Source organism: Melanostigma gelatinosum (genome assembly GCF_949748355.1).
Source record: "Melanostigma gelatinosum genome assembly, chromosome: 10".
Taxonomy (NCBI): domain Eukaryota; kingdom Metazoa; phylum Chordata; class Actinopteri; order Perciformes; family Zoarcidae; genus Melanostigma; species Melanostigma gelatinosum.
In genome coordinates, this window is record NC_136643.1 from 20,601,659 (window position 1) to 20,622,173 (window position 20,515).

Below are 20,515 nucleotides of genomic sequence, written 5' to 3' on the forward strand. Positions count from 1 at the left end.
AGCTGGTTGGCTACATAATTATGTGGAGAACTAGGGAAGAGCTTGGCATCTCTGGAAAACGTACTGGGCTCAAATGCCTTTGTTTGCACTCCAGACAGAACTGGCTGTTTGGCTTATTTAAAGAGCGGCTGGAGGGTCACACGGTGATTGTTCAGAGCCTTGGCATACCAAATTAGCTTTTGCCATTCATTTGGAAAGATCTAATCAAACATTAATTATTGTGACCACCTGTGAAAGAGATGGCTGTGGAGTGTTGCACATCTGTTCCCTTATGGTAGCTGCAGGGCTCTGACTTCATGAATCCAGCGAGTCAGTCCCAAACAAGGACCACAAGAGACAGAGAAGCAGATTGCATTCCATCACATCACGGAGTATCTAATAGGATGCACAGCATCATCTGAGCAACGCTGCTGTTTGCAAGCTTTTCTGTGACCACTGAGAGCCTGGCATGATTCCTTTGACCCAGATATTTAGCAGCTTAAGAGCTTCTCTTTTTTTTGAAAAAGATTTTCCGGATAGCCTGCATTCCCCCCTCTAATGACACAAACTGGATGAGTCCAAGGCTGAGCTGTACGAACACAATTGCCACGAGCTCTTTAAACTGAGGGAACTTGAAGATGTTGTTATATCTGACACTATGGTAATCTCAAATGTCTGGAAGCCTTGGGGTCATGCTTGTTTTCATTGCTTGTTTTTTGTTCCAAGACCATGTTTCCCAATCAGTTGTGACACATTTTGTCAGAATGTGGAGAGCGCTGCTTGTTCCATGAATAGTGGAAGTAGAATGGCTGGAGGGAGGATGAAATCTGGGTGCAGTCAGGTCTGGCTTCCAGAGCAGTGCAGCCCAAGAGGCCGGCTAGTAATCAGCAACAGAGGTGTCTAATAGGCATACAGCTGTGTAAGTGCCAGACAACTCTGCTCATTCATCCAAACAGAATAAATTCTCTGGCCATCACAAAATGTGAGACAAAGGCATCTTTAATAAAACAGAAGAAAAATGTCGGATTCATTATTTAAAGTGGATGAGTACTTTAAATCAGCGAGAACAAGTCACCCTAAAACTATTCTTTGGGTTGATGGAATTCAAAGAGCTGTATGCTGAAAGGCCAAAGAATATAGTATATATATATATATATATATATATATATATATATATATATATATATATATATATATATATATATATATATATATATATGGAAGCCTGCAGCCTCTTGACGTTCGGTTGATGATTTTAGTTCCTTTTTGGAAATGTTTTGAAATGTTTTAAAACATACCAAAAAGACATATACTGTGCACATTTTACCTTTAAAAACCCCTCTGACACAAAGAGACCAAAACACTTTTGACAATAGAATAACACATCAAACCCAGAGGAAAATTGGTCCATCAAAAAAACTGGGCATCTGGCAGCCCATTTCTGGGCACCAAGCCATCTCTGCCCTGCAGTTGTTTTTCATTAAACAATTTTTGCCCCCACCTAAACACAGCTAAAGCAGAAAAGTCTAAATCTAATTTCCCTGAATGAAATCAAGCAAGAAATAATCAAGCACCCAGCATTTTCACAGACCCGCCATGTGTAAATAATCTTAAATCTAAAATGCCTGCTACCTCAGTTGTTCATCTACCATCAGATACTCTCTATGATACTATAGGTTATCAAGGGAACTGTACACTTAATGTGATGGGGTGATCCGCAACATAAAAATGCTGCACTTTATGATCAAATTCAGGTAAAATGGTTGCTTTTTGGTGAAACTAATGCAAACATTACTCTAGAATCAGTTTCTCAATATAGATGAATTAAATGCACCACCTGACATCTTCAGTTTGCATATCCTCAATTTTTTTTTTTACCTTTTTTTTACCTTTTACCTGACTTTAAAAAATGAATCACCGCGATTTATTTATTTTTCCTCAGCGTCCTCTCAGGGTTTCCGTACAACACAATTCGAGGCCCGGTGAATCCAGGACTAATCCCTAACACTCCTAGGACATGCAGGACAGTAGCAGGAGATAGGAATAAATGAGCTGCATTACAAAGGTACTAATACCCTGTATTACGCCAAGCTTAAAGTCTCCCCTTCCCTCAATACATATGTCCACTTCTACTTTGGGAGGCTGAGATTCTCGAGCCTCTCTGACTAATTATGTTTGGTCTATGTGGGAGGAGAAGGAGGCATGGTATCACTCGTATGCTGCATTAAAAAAGAAACACAGGGTCCTATATGGTGCTATATAGTCCGTAATCATTCACTCATTCCCTACTCCCTATTCACTGTCCAGGGAGATCTATAGTGAGCGCATCGTCAAAATTAAAAACATTTCGGACACTACTTGGGTCATTTTCTCTGCGCCGTTACGTCATTGCTGTCCCGCAATTAAAATGTCCCAGATCAACGTTGGTAGGTGGACCATCCATAACAGATATTGACATGCAATTTAGTGTAACTTACATATTTTAAGCTATATTATTGAGTTTCCTCTTAGCAAACTGCCCTGAGTGAATTTAAGTTATCCCTAGGCAGTGAAGCAGTTTAAACTGTATGTCAAGGACTTTTATTGTGAAAGGTAACCACGGAAGGCACAAAGGGCCGTGCCCTGTCATTGTGAATGCAGCGGTAATAAGCACATCTTCCCAAATGAATACATATAATTGCCGTTTGTTTTGTGATAAGCTGCTCTGCCTAAATTAAATATATAATTGTTGTGCCACAACTCATGGATTTGTATCAATCACACTGCTCTGTCTCCTTTTGTCTCTCTGCCATTTTTCCTTCGGCGCAATGCATGATGGTATATATTGCTTGCTTCGTGACCATCGGTTGTATACTACTTTTCAGAATGGGAATCAGTTTATTACACGGACAGGAATTTGACCAGGTGAATAGCGTGTAACAATAAACACAGTGCAATAGTATCGGACATAATTTAAAAATAGAAAAATATTAAAATGTACAATAAAATATGGTGAACAAACAAACATAACTTTTAACCATTCATTGTGGGGTACTTTGAGTCCTCTACAGGATATTATAATAATAATAATTAATAAGTGATTTTGGACACAGCCTGTTATTCATGAGCGAGAGAGTGTTATGCACTTTGGAAGGTGACACTGAGAGTCATATATGTGGGCTGGAGGTTTCAGTGGGATATTTTCTACACAGAAAGCTCAGAATCTCGGACACCTCCTTCACTTCCCCCATTTTAAAGAGTTCACACACATTCTCCTCCGTTGGTTTCTCTGGCCCAAGTCTCGCTCCATTTTTTATGAGTGACCTACTGATGAATTTCATGTTCTTCCCACAGGAGTAAGAGAGGAAGCAATGGGCTGGACTATGAGTCTAAAAGATGACTTTGGGGTCATTGCCTGGACGCGGCGAGCTGGGAACTACCTCGGCCTCTTCCTCCTCTTGTCTCTTCTTTCCTTTTCAGTCCAGTCGGATATTGTGTTATCAAAGGACCATCATTTCTCTTGGAAAGCAGGTAAAATGTTGAAATCTTCTCCTCCTTCTTTACTATAAATGTTTCAATCAACACTCCTTCATCCAGGTCTTCAGTCTCTGGAGCAAAATCACTGGAGGTGGTCAATTATAACTCAACACATTGCGTTTTACAACTACACTGCTGGCCATTTGCCAAGGTTGCTCCAATAGTATCAGAAATAGATAATAAATCAATGTATATAAGTACATACACACTGCATGTATACACACACCGGAGACAGACGTTCAGTCATTACTACGGTACTTCTCTTTATTGGACAGAAATACTACATTTGTTTTCAGTGCTGCCAGTTCTGCAGGGAAAGTAATATTCCTCCGGCTGCTATTGGACATCATCAAGGCAGAGGGCCCTTGCACTTTCTGATGGACTATTCATCCCTTATCTCATAATGACAAGCAGGGCTTGGATCGTTACCATAATGACGTGTAGTATGCTGTGGTTACATGACACGGTTAATGAGACATTGGTGCACAGAAAATAATCACGTCCTGCTACGTTCTGCTGTGGATTAGGGGCCCCAGTTATGTCTGATATATATATACACTGTATATAATTGCCTTCATAGTATGTGCATCCAAATAATATTTTATCGTATTTGTGAGAGAATCTGGTTTGGATAACTTCAGTGACAGCTGATGTCATGTCACTCCCTTATGAAGACAATTTGAGGTAAAATCATGATTCACCCTTCACTCGCTGAACACATTCAATTGAAAATACATTTCCAAAGCAGCTTGAGGAGGAAAACTTGGCCCTCCCACAGAAATGCCCCACTTGCTGTGCGATTAGCACTTTCATTTCTCACTCTGTGGTTGGGCAGTGACACTGCCCAAGTGATAAAGACATTGATTAATTCCACTTGAAAGAGCGCATGTTCAAAAGGGATGTAGCCAGGACGCGAGTGAGGATTTAACACCCTTGCAGGGCTCAGATGGCTTATGAGTTGTTGCTTCAGTTGACTTTAAAAATGAAAAAGTACTTTTCTTGACAAGAAAGGAAACCTCAAACTTAACATGCCTCACCTAAGAATATATACCGCCTCCGAGGGACTGCATCGCAGCGCTTTGAAGCGAAACGGCAGCTGAAGAACAGTCAGTTGTACAATAAAACGTGTTGTGTTACAGAAGGAGGAGGTATTTGGCAGAGTTTGGTTTAAATGAACAAAGATTCCTCGAGGCCACATGTTCTCACATTCAGCATGCAGCTCCAGGCTTTGTACCACAAGTCTGAGTGCTACGGTCGTGTCGGCTAATATTGATTTAACATTCCCATCTTCACCCATGGACATCATATATTTGAATGCTCCATTTGGCTGACAAGCTCCCTTTTAATTTTGGACTTGTCAGTGCAGGAAATACGTGCTCTAAATTATGCACAGCCACCCCATTCTGTGTTAGTTGTGTCTATCTAGGCCAGCAGCATTGTGGGGTAAATCTTTTGTGTGAGCCAGTTCCCAGAGCTGTGGCTAAGCTGGGAGTCTCTGGCTTAGAGAGAGAGAGTCATTTAAGCTTGACCTTCATCAGTGCCTTGGAGACCAGAATGGTGCACTGAAATACTGCGGCTAACGGGGCTATTATTTAACTCTTTAAAGTGACTTTTCAAAGAACAAACCAAACGTACTTGCCCTTTTTTAACAGCGGGGGATATACATTTACCTCCAACTCACTGTACAGCCAACTGAAAAGCCGTGTCAGAATAGGAGTTAATGACACGCTGACAATGTCAGCGTGTAAGGCTTTTAGCTCAACTACAGGTAGCACTCAATTTTATATATATTTCTGATATCGAAATGTGTGAGAGAAAAACGCTGCAGGAGGTATCACACATGACAGGGACCGGATGTTCCCTTTGCAAATCCCCTCACAAAGCTGTCGACTGGTACAGTATGATTTGCATTGCTCTCTGTCTGTTTTTTATCACAACGTTAGTGTTGCTGCACTGCTGTAGATTACATACAACTAGGTCATGTGTTGGGGAAATTGATTTTAGAATATAAAGGCAGACGAATGAAAGTTTGCATACCGTAGCTTTTGCTTTTTAAAATTTGTCTAAAAAAAATTCAAGGCATATATAGTCCTTCAGAATGCTGATACCCTCCAAAACAGAGCGTTAAAATTGGATTTATTTAAAACACAGAAGCAAGACACCGCGCTCATCCTGTGTCAGCTTTAGTCTGCTGAAAAAGGAAGATCCTCACTCTCAGGTTTTCATTTGGCATCTTTGAAATGCATGTACCTTTTATGTAGAAAGTCTTTAAAATGCTTGAATTCACCTATCATGAATTGTTTGTGTTCTTTTCAGCTTAGATTAACAAACAGGAAAATAGGTGAAGTGTTCTAAGATACATCCCAGGTGGGGCGGTATTGTGCATCAAAGCCTCTCTCTCTCTAAAAAGAAAGAAAACACCTTTGTTAAAGTTCTTATTTCCTTCTTTGACTGGAGAATCAAAAACATCTGGGACAGTGAGGTATCTTTTCCTCTGGGGGTAACAAATTGATATTCCAATACCATTTTAATTGAGACTGTTCACAGTGGTTAGACTGCAGTGGGCGCTGTGATTAGCGATTTGTTTATGTATTTCAACATTTCCGTACTTGTTTCATTCATATTTCTAAGTTCGGGCTGCAAAAATGAAATTCTATGTGTCGTTTTGATAAATCCTGCCAGTGTTCTCGAGAGGATTGAAGGATTAAGCCGCCTGTTCATCTAAATTAATGTGGGAAATGTCAGCTGAGGGGCAATGCTTTTTAAAAGATTGAGAAATCAATAAAGGTTTTCCTTTAATGAGAGGGATCACCCTCAGCTCCTGCAGGATTATTCCAGGAGTTTATGAGGCTGACGTTCTAGGAGCTGATCTTACCCTGGGCCTTGTGGCTGTAAGAAAAAGATATACCGGTACTCATATTTGGAGAGATACAGTCAGGCAACATTTACATTTCATTTCAGGGTCTGAGTGTATTTATTTGCAATTGCACCACTCTGTTGCACCATCAAAGCTGGACTCAAACATCACTGCTGCAGTGAGCTTCAGTTGTTTCTAAAAAAAAATAAGCTCAAAAGAGACAATGCCCTAGCATCCAGTCTACCAGGATTAAATTGCACTGAATAATTTACAGAGGGCCTTTTCCCTTTAACAGTGACAAAGAAAAATCACTTTTGTCAAATGCATGTTTTAGCCAGTATGCATCACCAGATAAGCTGTTGCAAGCAGACAATATCTAGTTACCCTCTGGCAACTTCTTGCAGCAAAGGCAAATGAACTGCCCTGTCAGCTTTCCCAGTCAGTACAATACCTCATGGAAGATTGAATTGTTTTGTAAATGGAGTCAAAGCTTGTCCTGACGGGGGTGCTGGAGAACAATCCCCAGATCTAACAGGTTCCTTCCTCTTGGGAACATGAATAAGCGCAGCAATTGTTACGCAGATTCAGTTCATTTGACGGCTGAGACTTTGATTGAAACAACAGAGAATGCACGAACAATAAATGATAAACGTAAGCTCTTGTCAAGGGCCACTGGTTACATATCGGCTGTGAATGACAATTGAACAGTGAATGTGTGCACATGTGCTGACATGATCTGATTACTCATACGGCGCTGAATTCAAATGTCCAAACCAAATACAGGCACTTCACTGTGTCTGAAAATTCAGAGGACCTCTGTTTGGACTGTCAACACCCACTTATTTATATTTATACGAGTACATTTATTTTTAAGTCTAATGCTGGATTGAACAGATCTCAACAGTAATCACCTCACGGCACTTTTTACATAACCCAGCAACATTATTCCCGTACTGAGCTTTGTCATTGAAATGTGCCATTAAGGTTATGTGCATAAGCCGTCTTAATTTTTCTCTCTCTATTTCATCCTCTTCCATGCACACTAAGCAGGTATTTTCACACCTCAAACAGATGCCTCTCTCATCACTTGCTTCCCTTTTCCTTTGCCAACGTCTTCTTCTTCTTCTCCATCTTCTTCTTCTTGAAAGTGAGTTTCCCTCGAAATATAATTGACTTGCTTGCTCACAGTTCTGTTACTAAATCTGAACTGATTCTTACTTTCAAATATTCATTTAATGATTTATTTAACAATGGTAGCTTCCAGTATTACAGCAAGCCTCAAAAGTTTTGTTTCCCCTTCAACGACCCCGATAGTTCAGTGGACAAATCTTAAATTATAAACTGGCGTGGTGGACCTCATTGCAATAAATCCCCCCTAGCCTATAAACCTCTCAGATTCAACTGCTACAACACGTTTTCCTGATGTTGATACAGTATAACAGGGTTTACATTCAATCATTCATCATCTTTTTTTTATTTTTAAAGAATGACTGCGGCCCCTGATGGAAAACACTAAATATGTTGGAGCTGGCATGTTTTGTTAACTACTTGGAAGATACATTCTCACGAGTCACTTTTTTATTTCAATGTAATCACAACGATGACTGCTGCCAGGTGATTTGTCCCGCGGGCTCTGCAGTTGTCAGCATTTTGACGACAGCTGTGTATCCAAGTGGGATTTCTTCTTCTGCTGCATGCTGGAGAGCTTTAAAAGGTAAATAAGCAATGATTCACACAGGGCGGAAAATTGCTGCTACTGCATTGCTCTCTGTGCTCCAACACCTCGGCAAAAGCCCAGCCAGTGACGTCACAGCAGTGACAGGCATTTGACAAACAGATTAAGGACAAACCGACCTACAGTCAAATTTCAAGTTTAAGATATTAGTTCTATCGTCTGAGTACTTTCACGGAAACAGAAGATCAGCCACAACATGTGTTTTGTTTCTTATTGCAACTACACATCAACATTACACCATTACCTCTCATTAACCTGGAGAATATTATTGTTGTTCAGGCACTAGTCTGAGATCAGTAACACCAGACACACATTTAGAAAGTGAGGAATAAATCTCACAGTAATTATAGAGGGTTAACTGTTGTAAAAAATGAGAGTGAGAAGATAAACATGCAAAATTACGATCCAAACTATTTTGCAACAGATAAGCGGAGCAGCTGTGTGTTTCAATGTTCAAATATTTCTTTTACTTCTTTTTGATACATACATGGTGAATTCAGATATGTTTAGGCTACATATGTTAGAAGCAAGGAGAAACATATCATTTATGTAATTAATACAATAATTAGCAAGTTAGCTGCCGATTCATACATCAAAAAGTCACCTGGATTTCATTAAAATGACCAAAACCAACACTTTAAATATGAGCGTATAGAACACTTTCATCCATCCTCACACACAAGGTGACACACACTTGAATTAAATGTTTTCGTCTGGCGTTTTTGTAAACACTGTAAAGCTTTCAAGATGTATTTCTTGTTCTATTTATACACTGTCAATTATGTAGCTTGCCATTACAATGCAGTCAATTCTTGCAAATGTGCAGAAACACGTCTTATTCAAATTTCAATGAAAGAAAACGTGGTTTGTTATCTGCCGCCACGCATCTCTCCCTCAGATGCGTTACATCTAGTACAGCAAGTAAGCCTGATTAGGATCAAGGTGAATATAATTCAAAGTTGACTGTTGATCTGAGGCTGAAAGATGTTGCTCCAATTACACATTCTACATCTCACGCTTTTATAAAAACCAAACACATCCACTCTGAATCATTCAAATAATGTCTTGGGCTTGCCATTGACAGAAAACACATTCAGTGAATTAGAAATGGATGTTGTGCTTTGCTTCATTCATATTTGATCAGCATGGAAAGCATCGTGTGTATGATAGTAACGCCAGCGTTCCAGCTGTCAGCGACCGGGACAACATTTGACGAGTCTCTTCAAAAGCCCTTCACATTGATTATTCAATTGACATCTCATTTTGAACTTCGTGTCCGTCCTTCTGACTGGCAGGGAACTGATTGAGTCTGTCATAAAAGATGGCCACTTGTCTCATAAAGGGCCACAAGGCACGAGATTAGCAGTCAGATCCTTAATCCCATGAGAATATTCTCAAAGAGGAGTTATGGCTTTCAGAGCGACTTTCCTCTCAGAAGTCTCTTTCAAAGCAGCGCAGGGTTTTCACATCACCCTTTTACAAAACGTTCCAATTCTGGTCAAATCTCCCACAGTTAAATTGTTTCTATTCGAGGCTTGAATGAGGAATAGGGAAAGACACACGCCCATGACGAAGTAATTATCAAGCGCTCCATAGCTACTGGGAATATCCAGCCTGCAGTGCCATTGTGTAAATGATGGGAATCAGAGACAGAAGGGCATCTCACAGAATGACTCCTGCAGGTTTAATTAATGCTGATATTGAAATGTATAAAAGCAGGGCTGGACTGGTTGCATAATTCAGACTGGGAATATAACGTCAGCCCAGTTCAATCTCCACACATTAAGATCAGACCACGCAGGATGTTAGCGGGGCAGGGGCTCAAATTAAGAAAAGCTGATTTTTGCAATTAAGCAATAAAACAAAAATGCCTGGAATACCTGTTGAAAGGATATTAAAATGTATGTATTTAAAATGAACCCATGACCAAGGGGTAGGTTTCATTTCATCATACAGGGACACTTAAGTTGGGGATCTGGGGGTTCTCTTTTTAGAAAACAATTTAAAATCAAACATTTCATTTCCTGCATTCATTTCCTGCATTCTGATAAGTTTTAATGCACCAATTTATGGTGGAAAACTCAACCAAAGTAGTAATTTAGAAGGAATTTGAGGAATACCTCTCAAGCAAAAAAAAAAAAAAGGTCACAACACTGAAATTTGATGAGTCTACAGCTTCGCTTCCTTCAATGCAAATTAGATTAAACCTGCTGACAAGAGCTTCTCCTGTTCCGCTGCTGCAAACTGGCCCAAGTGCAAAGATTTTCCGCAAATCAGCAGCGAGGAGCAAGTCCTGTTCTTTGATGCCTTACTAGAGGATGCGTGTGTTGAGTTTTGAGGCTTAGGGGAATGACCTTATAGTTTGTGGGTTATGCATGTCAGTGTGAAGGTGAGGCGCATAAAGAAAAGGTTGTAAAAGTTATTTGTCACTGCACGGAATGAACGGACAAAGCAGCCAACATCCTCTGCTGCACACTGCAAGATAAAGGAACCCTCGTGTGTCACATGGCATGATGACTCTGTCATTCAGATCCTCGGTTTTGTCAGGGTTCTTAATATGCTGCTCTGTAAATGCTCTCTCGTGAGGGAGCTCCATTGTTATTCCAGTCCATTAAAAAAAAGCCTATTTGCTGCTTTAACAAAACATGATACGCCTGTTGTAATTGCAATAGTTCTAATGAGATGAACTCCTACAACAACAAAACACTGTAAGCCTGAAGGTCTAACCCAGCCTGAGGCAGTGTGAGTCCAGGCAGAAGCTGCAATATATACACAGAAGGAGCTAAAACACAAATGATAAAATGAAATGTGTTCATCTTCTTCATTGAGCAGTTGTCTTGACAAGCTGATCCCTGTGCCGGAGTGCTCTTTGTTACCACTACTGCTTATACCCCCCTACTGCAAACAGAGCTGGAAGTAAATAGGTCAACTGATAAGATTTCTCGTTTCTCCTTGCAATTCCCACGCTAATTCTATGACGATGTCCTCCTTTGTTTGACACTTAAAGGCATGATATTTGTTTCCTGGGTTGGATGTTTCGCTTCACCGAAAATATCTCCGCAGAAAAACGGAAGATTGTGACTCCTCACTGATGCACTGCCAAAAGTAAGAGGGAAATGGTAATAATGTTCTCAGTGGTTGAACAGCAGCCTCTGCAGAGACCTGTTAAAATAGCCGACTCTGTTTACTGTGTGTTTGACCCAGTGGGGAACACACTGGGGAACACACTGGAGAGACAGCGAGGTGAAACCAAATGGATTTTTTTTTCCTTACCTGAGGAAAAACTCCCATATGAGTCATTTTTTGTGATTGCAGAGCACTGTCTATCAAGATTGCTTGTTTTATTCCACCCTTTGATCAACTGCTGTGTGGAAAAAGACTAGTCAGAGCAAAGGATGTGCAAGGGAGGAGTGGAAGGCAGAGATGAGAGAGGCAGTGAGGATAACACGTGAGGAAGGGATTGCAGTGTGGTTATCCTGCCGGTATTAATACGGTAGTCAATGCAAAATATAGGTTTTAAATGATGACCTATATATCTCTCATCGAACAAAAAAAATGTAGGATTAAAAAAACATACTTATACGTGATCTGTTTCAAGAAGCAGACGTATGGAGCTCTCTGGATGGCCCTGTATCAATCCAGCCTTCCAGAAATTACACTCTCAACATGAAGGGGAAACGTAATGAATCAACATATCTGGTGAATTGTAAAATCTTCATACAGAAGGTATCAGTAAAATGTAGATGGACAATGTATTTCATGTGTTCTCCCTGCAAAGTCCACTCATAGAGCAACTAGAACATGATTACATGGTTGTGTTTTGGAACAGCACTTGGAAGATTAGTGAAAGATGTCTTTGTGCACCCACCATCCACCCCAAACACTGTTTAAGTGTGGTACAAAACGTTAAAAAAAAAAACATTGCCGGTTAACAAAATCCAGGCAAGCAAACCAAAGGTTGTTGTTTTCTCAGTGCTCTCATTCGATTCTGTCACGGTCCAACTTTCTCTTCACCCAATCAATCATAATAAATGTTTAAGGTTTAACTGTTATTTTTCATTTCATTCTTCATTTGTTTTGAATGTTGGGACCAACCTGTACTTACCCCCCCCCCCCCCCCCCCCCCGCTAGATATGGACCCTGAATTCCTGGATTGTAGCGCTGATACAGAGTTTAGTAGCATATTGTTCAGCTGTAATTCACATGATACACTCAAAATGTCAGAATTTGATGCTTACAAGATTCGTAGGGACTTCTCTTTTGAACACTGATTGATGACGATTATACAGGGAGTCATAAAACGCCTGCATTGACAGTAGCTGCAACAGGCCATGTTTTGAGCAAGGCGCACATACGCCACTGAATGCTTCCTACTGCAATTCAATTTAATATTAGACACTGGGTGTTGGATTTTTCTCTAACACTCTCGATGTCTATAATGCATTATAAACACACTTATAATGCTGATACACACTAGACAAGACAATAGTTTGTGTGTTGTTCTTGCATAGATTGAATGATATTTCTTTCACTTCCCTCAAAGCAAACAATGACCACTTGAAGTCACTTATAATCACATTACAATGCATTGTAATAGCTATGATAATGTATCATGAAAAGATTATAATGTGTTACAATGATGGTAACTGTAATACACTATGATCCTTGCAAAAATATATGTCAGTAAGTTATCAGCAATTATGAAGTATTATGGTAGTTGACCGAACGAGTAATCATAAAATGCTGTTGTTTTGTTGTTGAAAGAAATGTGAATATTTATGACGGCTTGTAATTATATAACACTCTATAATAACACCAAACGCAGCGTGACTAATTTGCGCCGTGTTTGGTGTGAACGCAGCTTAAGACTCGGACTAACATATAAACTCAAGTTTCGGATGCGTCTCTGTGACCTCAGGAATGTGGCTGATCGTATACAGAGAGGTGGGGTGTTGGTAAAACATTGTGGGGTCAGCCTTAACGGTTTGAGTGCCATGATTGACCCAACGTCTTATCTTGAGTCTGTCCAGGCACATTGAGAGTCTCACCACTTAGTGACCTGCAGGTTCCTGCGGGCATTCTCTGGACAAATTTGATTAGTTCAGATTGTGTGATATAGACATTTCAGTTTCAACGAGAGAATTCTGTGGATGTCCCCTACACTGTCATTATTTTTCAATCAGTCCTACCACTTTTCGTTCGCCCCGCCTTGCAATGAGCAGCTGAGCAATTCTGTGCTGTTGAGAGTAGAGCGAGAGCTCGATCAACCTGTTGCCCTTAATGGGCACAACAAACCAATTTAATTATTGCCTTTCAAACTCTTTTTTTTTTGTTGAGCAATGCTGTTGCATGTGTTTTTTTTGTGAGTGACAAATCACAGTGTGGACTTCACAGTGTGCAATTTTCTGCTTTAGTAATGAGGTGAGAGAGGGACCTTTCCTAAATGGGCAAATTAATAAATTCCACAGGAGATAATCAAGACACCTATGCTATTTCAATCTCAACATAGCCGGATCATTTTCAGGAAAAAAAACACCTCTAGTCATATCGTAATTATTTACCAAAGAAAGGATGATTATAGGATGCATATTGGTACACAATTTAGACAGCTGAAGCCTCATATTAGCTTTGGCTGAACTCCTGACTGCATCTGCTATACAGAGCAAGGGCTGTGCACACTGTCCTCCATCTCTTACAGAGCAAAGGCTTGTTAGAAGGGGCCCACTTCAAAGCCCATATGGAGAAGTGGAATGATGAAATAATAACTCCTACAAAAGCACCACCAACGGATGGCTTTGGTTTAGTATTCTACTTTAATTTACTGAAGGACCATTGCACTTTCTCCAGCCATGTTTATCAGTTCAACAAACTAAATGCTAACAATATCATGCTGATGCTAAACAGATATAATGCTTACAGTGGTCACCATCTGCCACCAACTGACCGACGGACTGACAGATCGTCATTACCAGCATAAGCATTTCTAACACTAGTATTGCTGTTTTATTTACTTTACAAATAAGAGTAGCTTTAATGTCCTTACCCATCAAATATCCTTTTTCCAGTAATTGCAATTATGTTGAAATAATAACGCATTGCAGATCTTATGAAGCCTCCGGTGTCTTTAGAGGGAGTTCGCACAAATGGTTTTATAATTATTCATCTCGGCAAACTGACTTTACCTCAGGACTACCTCTCCCCTGCCGTCAAACCCGGGATCCTGTTGAAAAAAAAGTATTATTGAATTTCACAAACCTGAAGTTGTAATGTTGAACTTGTATGGAAGTCAAGTGGGAATGCAGTTCACAGAGATTTAAATGAGGCGCTCACAAAGTTGCATTTCAATAAGATATAACAAGGAGAGAGAACACTAGTTTAATGATAAACAGACAGCGGTGGGAAAAGGGTGCTGGTCGGATTTGCTCTAGGGTTGCTTGGGGGGCTTTCCTTGATCAGGGATCATGCTCTCAGACTGCAGGCAGCATGAGGCCTGAGCCAAAGAATGGCAGAAAGCAACCCAATGACAAAGTCAGAATATCCAAAGAAGCTGATCATCACTAATGAAGTGAGGCCTGAAAAGCAAGTTTAGGCAGAAGCTGAAAAAGTTGGTGAGGCTGCCTCAAGCGTCAGCTGAGCTAACAATGTCATTAAAAATCTGTCTGGTCTAAGCCCCTACATATAGAATTAGAACTGTGTTAACTTCTGTAACTCCTTTAGTCCCAAAGGCTAAAGATATAAGGTATTTTACAACAGTTGTTGAAAAACAACCCACCCCTCTGTACCCATATATGGAGAAGAAGTGATTCCATTTAAAACTGCAATGGGATATATCATGCTAATGAGAGGTATTATGACATCATGTTCGCTGCCATTCTTTTTTTCTGTCCACAAAGGATTTATTTTACAAGAATATACTATGTGTGGAACAGTAGGCCTATTTGGCCAAAGGCTCTTGTTTTTTTGTTGATGTTAAATCACCTCAAAGATAATGATGACCACAAACAGCCCTGACACATAACCTTTTTGACGCATACAAACAGGCTGACATTCAATACAGCAGTCTAACCTTGTTTAAACATAAATTGTCAAACTTTGCATCATGTTCTGGATCAAAACAGGTCTACAATTACATGTAGACTTGGCAGATGCTCTCATCCAGAGCGACATACGGCTCTGGTCAGTATGCATTATTAAACCGAGACCATCAGATTTAGATGCCTGGCGTAGCATTCAGCTCATCACAGCCATTATCTGACCAGCTACGAGGACAGAAGCTGTGGGCTGATTTAACGAGCTGGATTTATTTTGGGAGCAGAAATATAGCCTATATTTATATACTGCACAGTCTAATTTGCCTTTCGCACATTAAATGATCAAATTGAAAAAGAAAGCAGGCCTAACAACGAATACAGTCAAGACAATGTTTCAAGTAAAAATGAGAGAATGTTGTATTAACGTACACTAATCATGTTAACGGAAGCAATCATATTTAATTATTTCTAATTAATTTACTTGAATCTGAATTGTAAAAACAGACAAAGGTTCTTTTTTTTAAGGTTGTTTGGCACTGTACCCACACCCCATAGCTACTGGGGAACAAATAGTAGCAATATTAATGTGCTTAAAATGTGTTTCCCCATAATGCTAAGATCTTGTGTGAGTCAGAATATAAGAAGGACCCCAGCCCCCAACCCTCCTGACATGAGCTAACAGATCGTTTGAAATTATGTTTCGGCTGTTCTGTGAAAATGTGATACAGGGAAAGACACTTAACCGTGAGTTTGCAGGGTGTGAATGTGCAGGAAACTCACAGCACATAATTAATATAAGTTGGATACGCCATGCATCATTTTCATACCCCAAACGCCCAGCGCTTAATCATGAGGAGAGAAGCCGGGTGAACTTTTAATTAGGATTTGCTGAGCGATGTTTGATCTTTTATTACCTTTGCCGTGGAGGTAATATGATGGTCTCTGCCTTTCTGTGCATATCAAACATTGGCTGTGAACATTGACGCTCCCAACAGGAAGACATTTTTAGAGTTTAATGACCATATAGCTTTTACCTGGTGCCACCAAGAGGCCAAACTAATGACTGTGTATCTTGATTTATTGTTCATACACCTTCAATATTTGCACAGGCCTGCTGCTGTGACGAAACAACACAGGACCTGAGTGGCTTAAGATTCTCAGTTATGCACTGAGTTGAACGCTATCATGTAAACTTTAATAATATTAATAGTCTTTGCCATGACTGCAGAAACTGATTCATAATCAAAACTGCGCTGTAGTTTTCCTGTTGGGTCATGAGCTCACTGTATTGGGGAGGAACTGGAAACACAATAACAAGTCATGTTCTTTTTAGGGTAAGCCACTGGGAACCAGCAGCTGCAACCTCCAAATCAGAAAGGGACATTGAAGATTTTTCATGATCTAACTGTCTTTGAATCTGTGTGACTTAGTTTGACCGGATGTCTGCAGATTTCTAACAGAGGACAGGTGGAATCTGTGGAAGGTCCCAATAGAAGAGCTCTCAAAAACATAATTAGCTCCAAAACGCTCTGCCCAGCTGTGGGAGAAAATTGGTAAGGGGGTTTCTCTCATCGTTTACTCAGCAATGCAATGCAATGAAAATGCTCTTGATTAATGTCCACTGGAACTTAAAATGTCAGCAAGAATGTTGAGGCCCCTCTCCCGGGTTAAACGGGTGCATTTCACTTGTCTCAATGTTACAATGCTGACTAAAATATCTGCTATTAGGGCTGGTAATGTGCTGGTGCCAATACATTTTATTTGCTTTTGGTACCAATGACAAAACAATACTTTTTATACAAACATTATCTGAGGAGTTCATTTTTAATTTTAACAGTATTGACCACTATACGCTAAATATTTGATTCATGTCTCTTCAAGATGCAGTCACAAAAGTCTACAGGTGTGTAGTTGAGATCACGAGGAAGGATGAGTCCTATAGATGACTGAGGAAAGATGCTGCAAGTAGGAGACTAAGCCACAATCTCATGTGGCTGTACAGGAACCATTTGATCAGCATTTTTCAGAGCAGCCTACAGTGCACACAGAACTTTCTGCATCTTTTGCATTCCCACGGAGAAATGGATCCCAATCGTTTTTTTTCTGTAGTGTTGCTCTGTATATTCTCAAGTGTTTCCCGGATCTGTGCAGAGAACAGCGGGGGAGCAAAACTGTGCAAGGAGCAAATCTCGGCAACATTAACATACACCCTCTGTTCCTTCAACGTGTCAAAGGGGCGTGTGATAAGTGAATGTTGCTGCCGGCGGTATCATGGCTGTAGCCAGATTTATGTTCGCACAGCCGAGATTGGATACCTCAAGATGTGGATTTTGTGACTGTGCTTCACTAAGATTCGCCTTGAGAATGTTCACATCCGACAGATAAAACCACCCTTCGGGACGTGCCAGGTCACATTAAAAAGACAGGCGTGAGTGACCACATCTGTAACAGATGTGGTCTGTTCAAATACATACACAATATAACAAGATACAATTCAATGGCATCACATACTACAGCTTTCAAAATGACTGTAAAAGTGAACCGACGTCGAACCGACACGTTATCAACAAAAAACCAATGCATACTACATGAAAGTAGAATCGACTGCAGGACTATTGTATTACAGCTGTACCTAATAATCTGGTAGCATGGTAGGGAATATTCAATTCATACTCAGAGCAGTCAATACCCGGTCTCAATTTCTGCCTTGAGTTATGAGCTGCAGAATCCAAGCCACACAGCTGCTTGTCAGGGTGAGCTGCAGGCTTAATGTTGTTTAAAATCCATGCATCACACCCACGCATCTCCTGTGCACGCGCTTACCTAACTGCCTTTCTTATTTAGTGTGTATCGAAGAATGAAGAAGCATCATTTTTCAGTTGTCCCTCTCAAATCCGACAGAACATACAGTACACGGGTCTATTTTCATCTACGCAAGCTGTAATAAACGCACGAAGCATGTCGGTAGCTGCATCCTGAAGCATATTTTTAATGTGTAAAGTTTATTTTCTTAATTGTTTGGGGCAACTACCACGATTATGAGTGCTGCCGAAAAAAACGGCTGACCCACACCGAGCGCTGTGCTTGAATGCATCCCTTGATTTAGGATTTGAGCTGCTGCTGATATGCTGCTTCCACTCTGCAGCCTCTGTATAGGTTTCTTCGTCAAGATAGATATCTCAACTCAGGACAAATATGGTGGATCGAGCGACTGAACCGAGCAACAGACCAGCCGAGAATAACAGAATTATTCATGCGATTGACACACTCTCCCATATATTTGACTTTGGCTTATTTGCACACTACAGCCGGAGAGTGCTTTGTGTTTATCTGAGGGATCTGAGGAAGGTTCACCTCCAAGTATCAGAACTCCCGAACCACTTTAGTAGTTTTCTGTCCTTAAGTCTCCCAGAGGAATGGAGTTGGAGATATCTGCACATCTCTAATGGACTCAGTTATAACAAGTGATAGCATGGTTGCATAGCGGCTGATGGCTTTGTTTGGATGCCCGATAAAGTGTTTCTTGGAGCTCAACACTGAGCTTTTGCTGACTTTGGCATCAGGAAAGTAAAAGCCGCCAGGAACTCTCATGTGGTTTCTTCTATTGCCACATCATTTGATACCAGTGACACCGATACTGGTGAATGTTTTCTTTTTCTCAGTTGACCTCCCACAAATGACCATAATGAGCGAGCATCTGATTAATAACTGAGGGACAAAGGGAATTCAAATGACAGATGGAGGATAAGTGAAGTAGTTAGCCTCTGCAGGTTACACTCAGCAGTCCACCTAACTCGGGTAATCACTTCTTCTGTCAGAGAAACCCTCTTGGTTCAAGGTCAAAAATGTAATCGGTCCTGAACTTGACTCCAAAGCCATTTTGTGGTTGATTTAAAGAAAAAAAGAATTTATCTGGTTCAGGACTGCACCATGAAGTGACTGCTTTCAGAAATAGCAGTGTTGTCATGAATTGCGATTCATTTCCAGTGACAGAGAGGCAGATTGCTTGTTTGGATGGGAAGATCAGTTCTGAAGTATTAATATTTATAACATTTAATCCTGAATCTTACAGATATGTTATAAGGTGTACAGCAAGTGTTGTCAAAAGCTGAATGCAGTACATTTATAGAACAGCGTTAAACAAACAGACCAACCAAACAGTTGTCTGTGATTGGTAAATGGAGTTTGTTAAGACTATGTTTAAAATACATCGTTTTCATTGTGTGTTCAAATGTCAAGTTCATGGGTTGTATTTGTATTTGTATTTCATTTCTTTTGAAAGTCTTCTTTCTGTGTCTGTCGTCACATAAACTTTTGCTTGTTGATTGGTGAACATGCATGTCGTTAACAATGTAATGGGGTAGTTTGTAAGTTAAATTTGCTACCGTAACCTGTCAAAGGCCACTTCTGCCGCTAGCTAACCTAGCTCGACACATTAATAGATCTATCTGGAATGTCAGACCTGGAAACGAAAAACGACAGTCAAAGCTACCCGTGAGGAACACGTAAGTCCAGAAAGGTACCACACTGCTTTATTTAGCTTTCACGTTTGAGTGAAGTATCTGTTAAATGTGAGCAATCCGAGAATGGGAGAGTTTCGATTGCCTCTAAAACGCTCTCAACATGTCGACGGCAAGCCGGCGGCTCAAAGCTAACGGTGCTAATAGTGTACACTACGGTGAAAGTGCTGACAGCGCAAACCGTGTTTATCTGAGGGTGAACTGGAGGGTGGGTGTTACGCTTCCTCGACTGCGTTGTCAGTTGGGAGAGCGCTATCAGCCGTAACCGCCATATGAGAGCAGTGCAGAGCGGCGGCCGTAAGCAAACGAGTGCTCTCTGAATTTTAAGCTCTATTTGTGTTGTTGAAGTATGCACACTTGCTAGTTTACATTGTTCTGGTAGATAAAAGCAGCACATTGGGAATTGCTGCTCATTCTGAGAACAGCTAAAGAGAAACCTGTGTGCCGTGTCAGCTCTCAGTGTTCAAATGAAATTTCACGTTCAACCATGAATGCTACCTTGTCACCGCTCTCCTCAAACACTTATGAGGAGTGTTCCTCCTTGCAGTCCCTTTCTTCCCCCGTTCTTTCTTTCAGTTATATCCTTTCAATGCATATCTCCTCTTTTTTTGTGCTCTGGTGTAAATAAATAGGTAGGTAGTTGATACAGTTCCCAGAAAATGACCGCTGGAAACTTTGACGATCATTATTTTTCTTTTTTTAATAGATATTTTCAAAATAAGCATTAGATATATCATGCGAACGGTGCTGCATTATCTCTATCCTTCATCCCACGGCCCCCGTCACCGGCAATATCACAACACCATGGCTCTTTCCTCAGGTTGCTACCTGTAGATTTGGCCATTAGTTCTGCTCTTGTGTTTAAGAAAGAGAAATC

At 40.5% G+C, this 20,515-nt stretch overlaps 1 protein-coding gene across 1 annotated transcript in view; it reads left to right on the forward strand.

Annotated features, from left to right (window-relative positions):
* Positions 1 to 3,329: 3,329 nt before the first annotated feature.
* thsd7ba (thrombospondin, type I, domain containing 7Ba) overlaps positions 3,330 to 20,515 on the forward strand; it is a gene marked incomplete at both ends in the record, with an annotated part of 97,057 nt that continues 79,871 nt past the window's right edge. The window contains one exon of the mRNA XM_079276516.1: positions 3,330 to 3,489. Within this exon, the coding sequence (XP_079132642.1) occupies positions 3,330 to 3,489 (160 nt within the window). The remainder of the gene's footprint in view (positions 3,490 to 20,515) is intronic.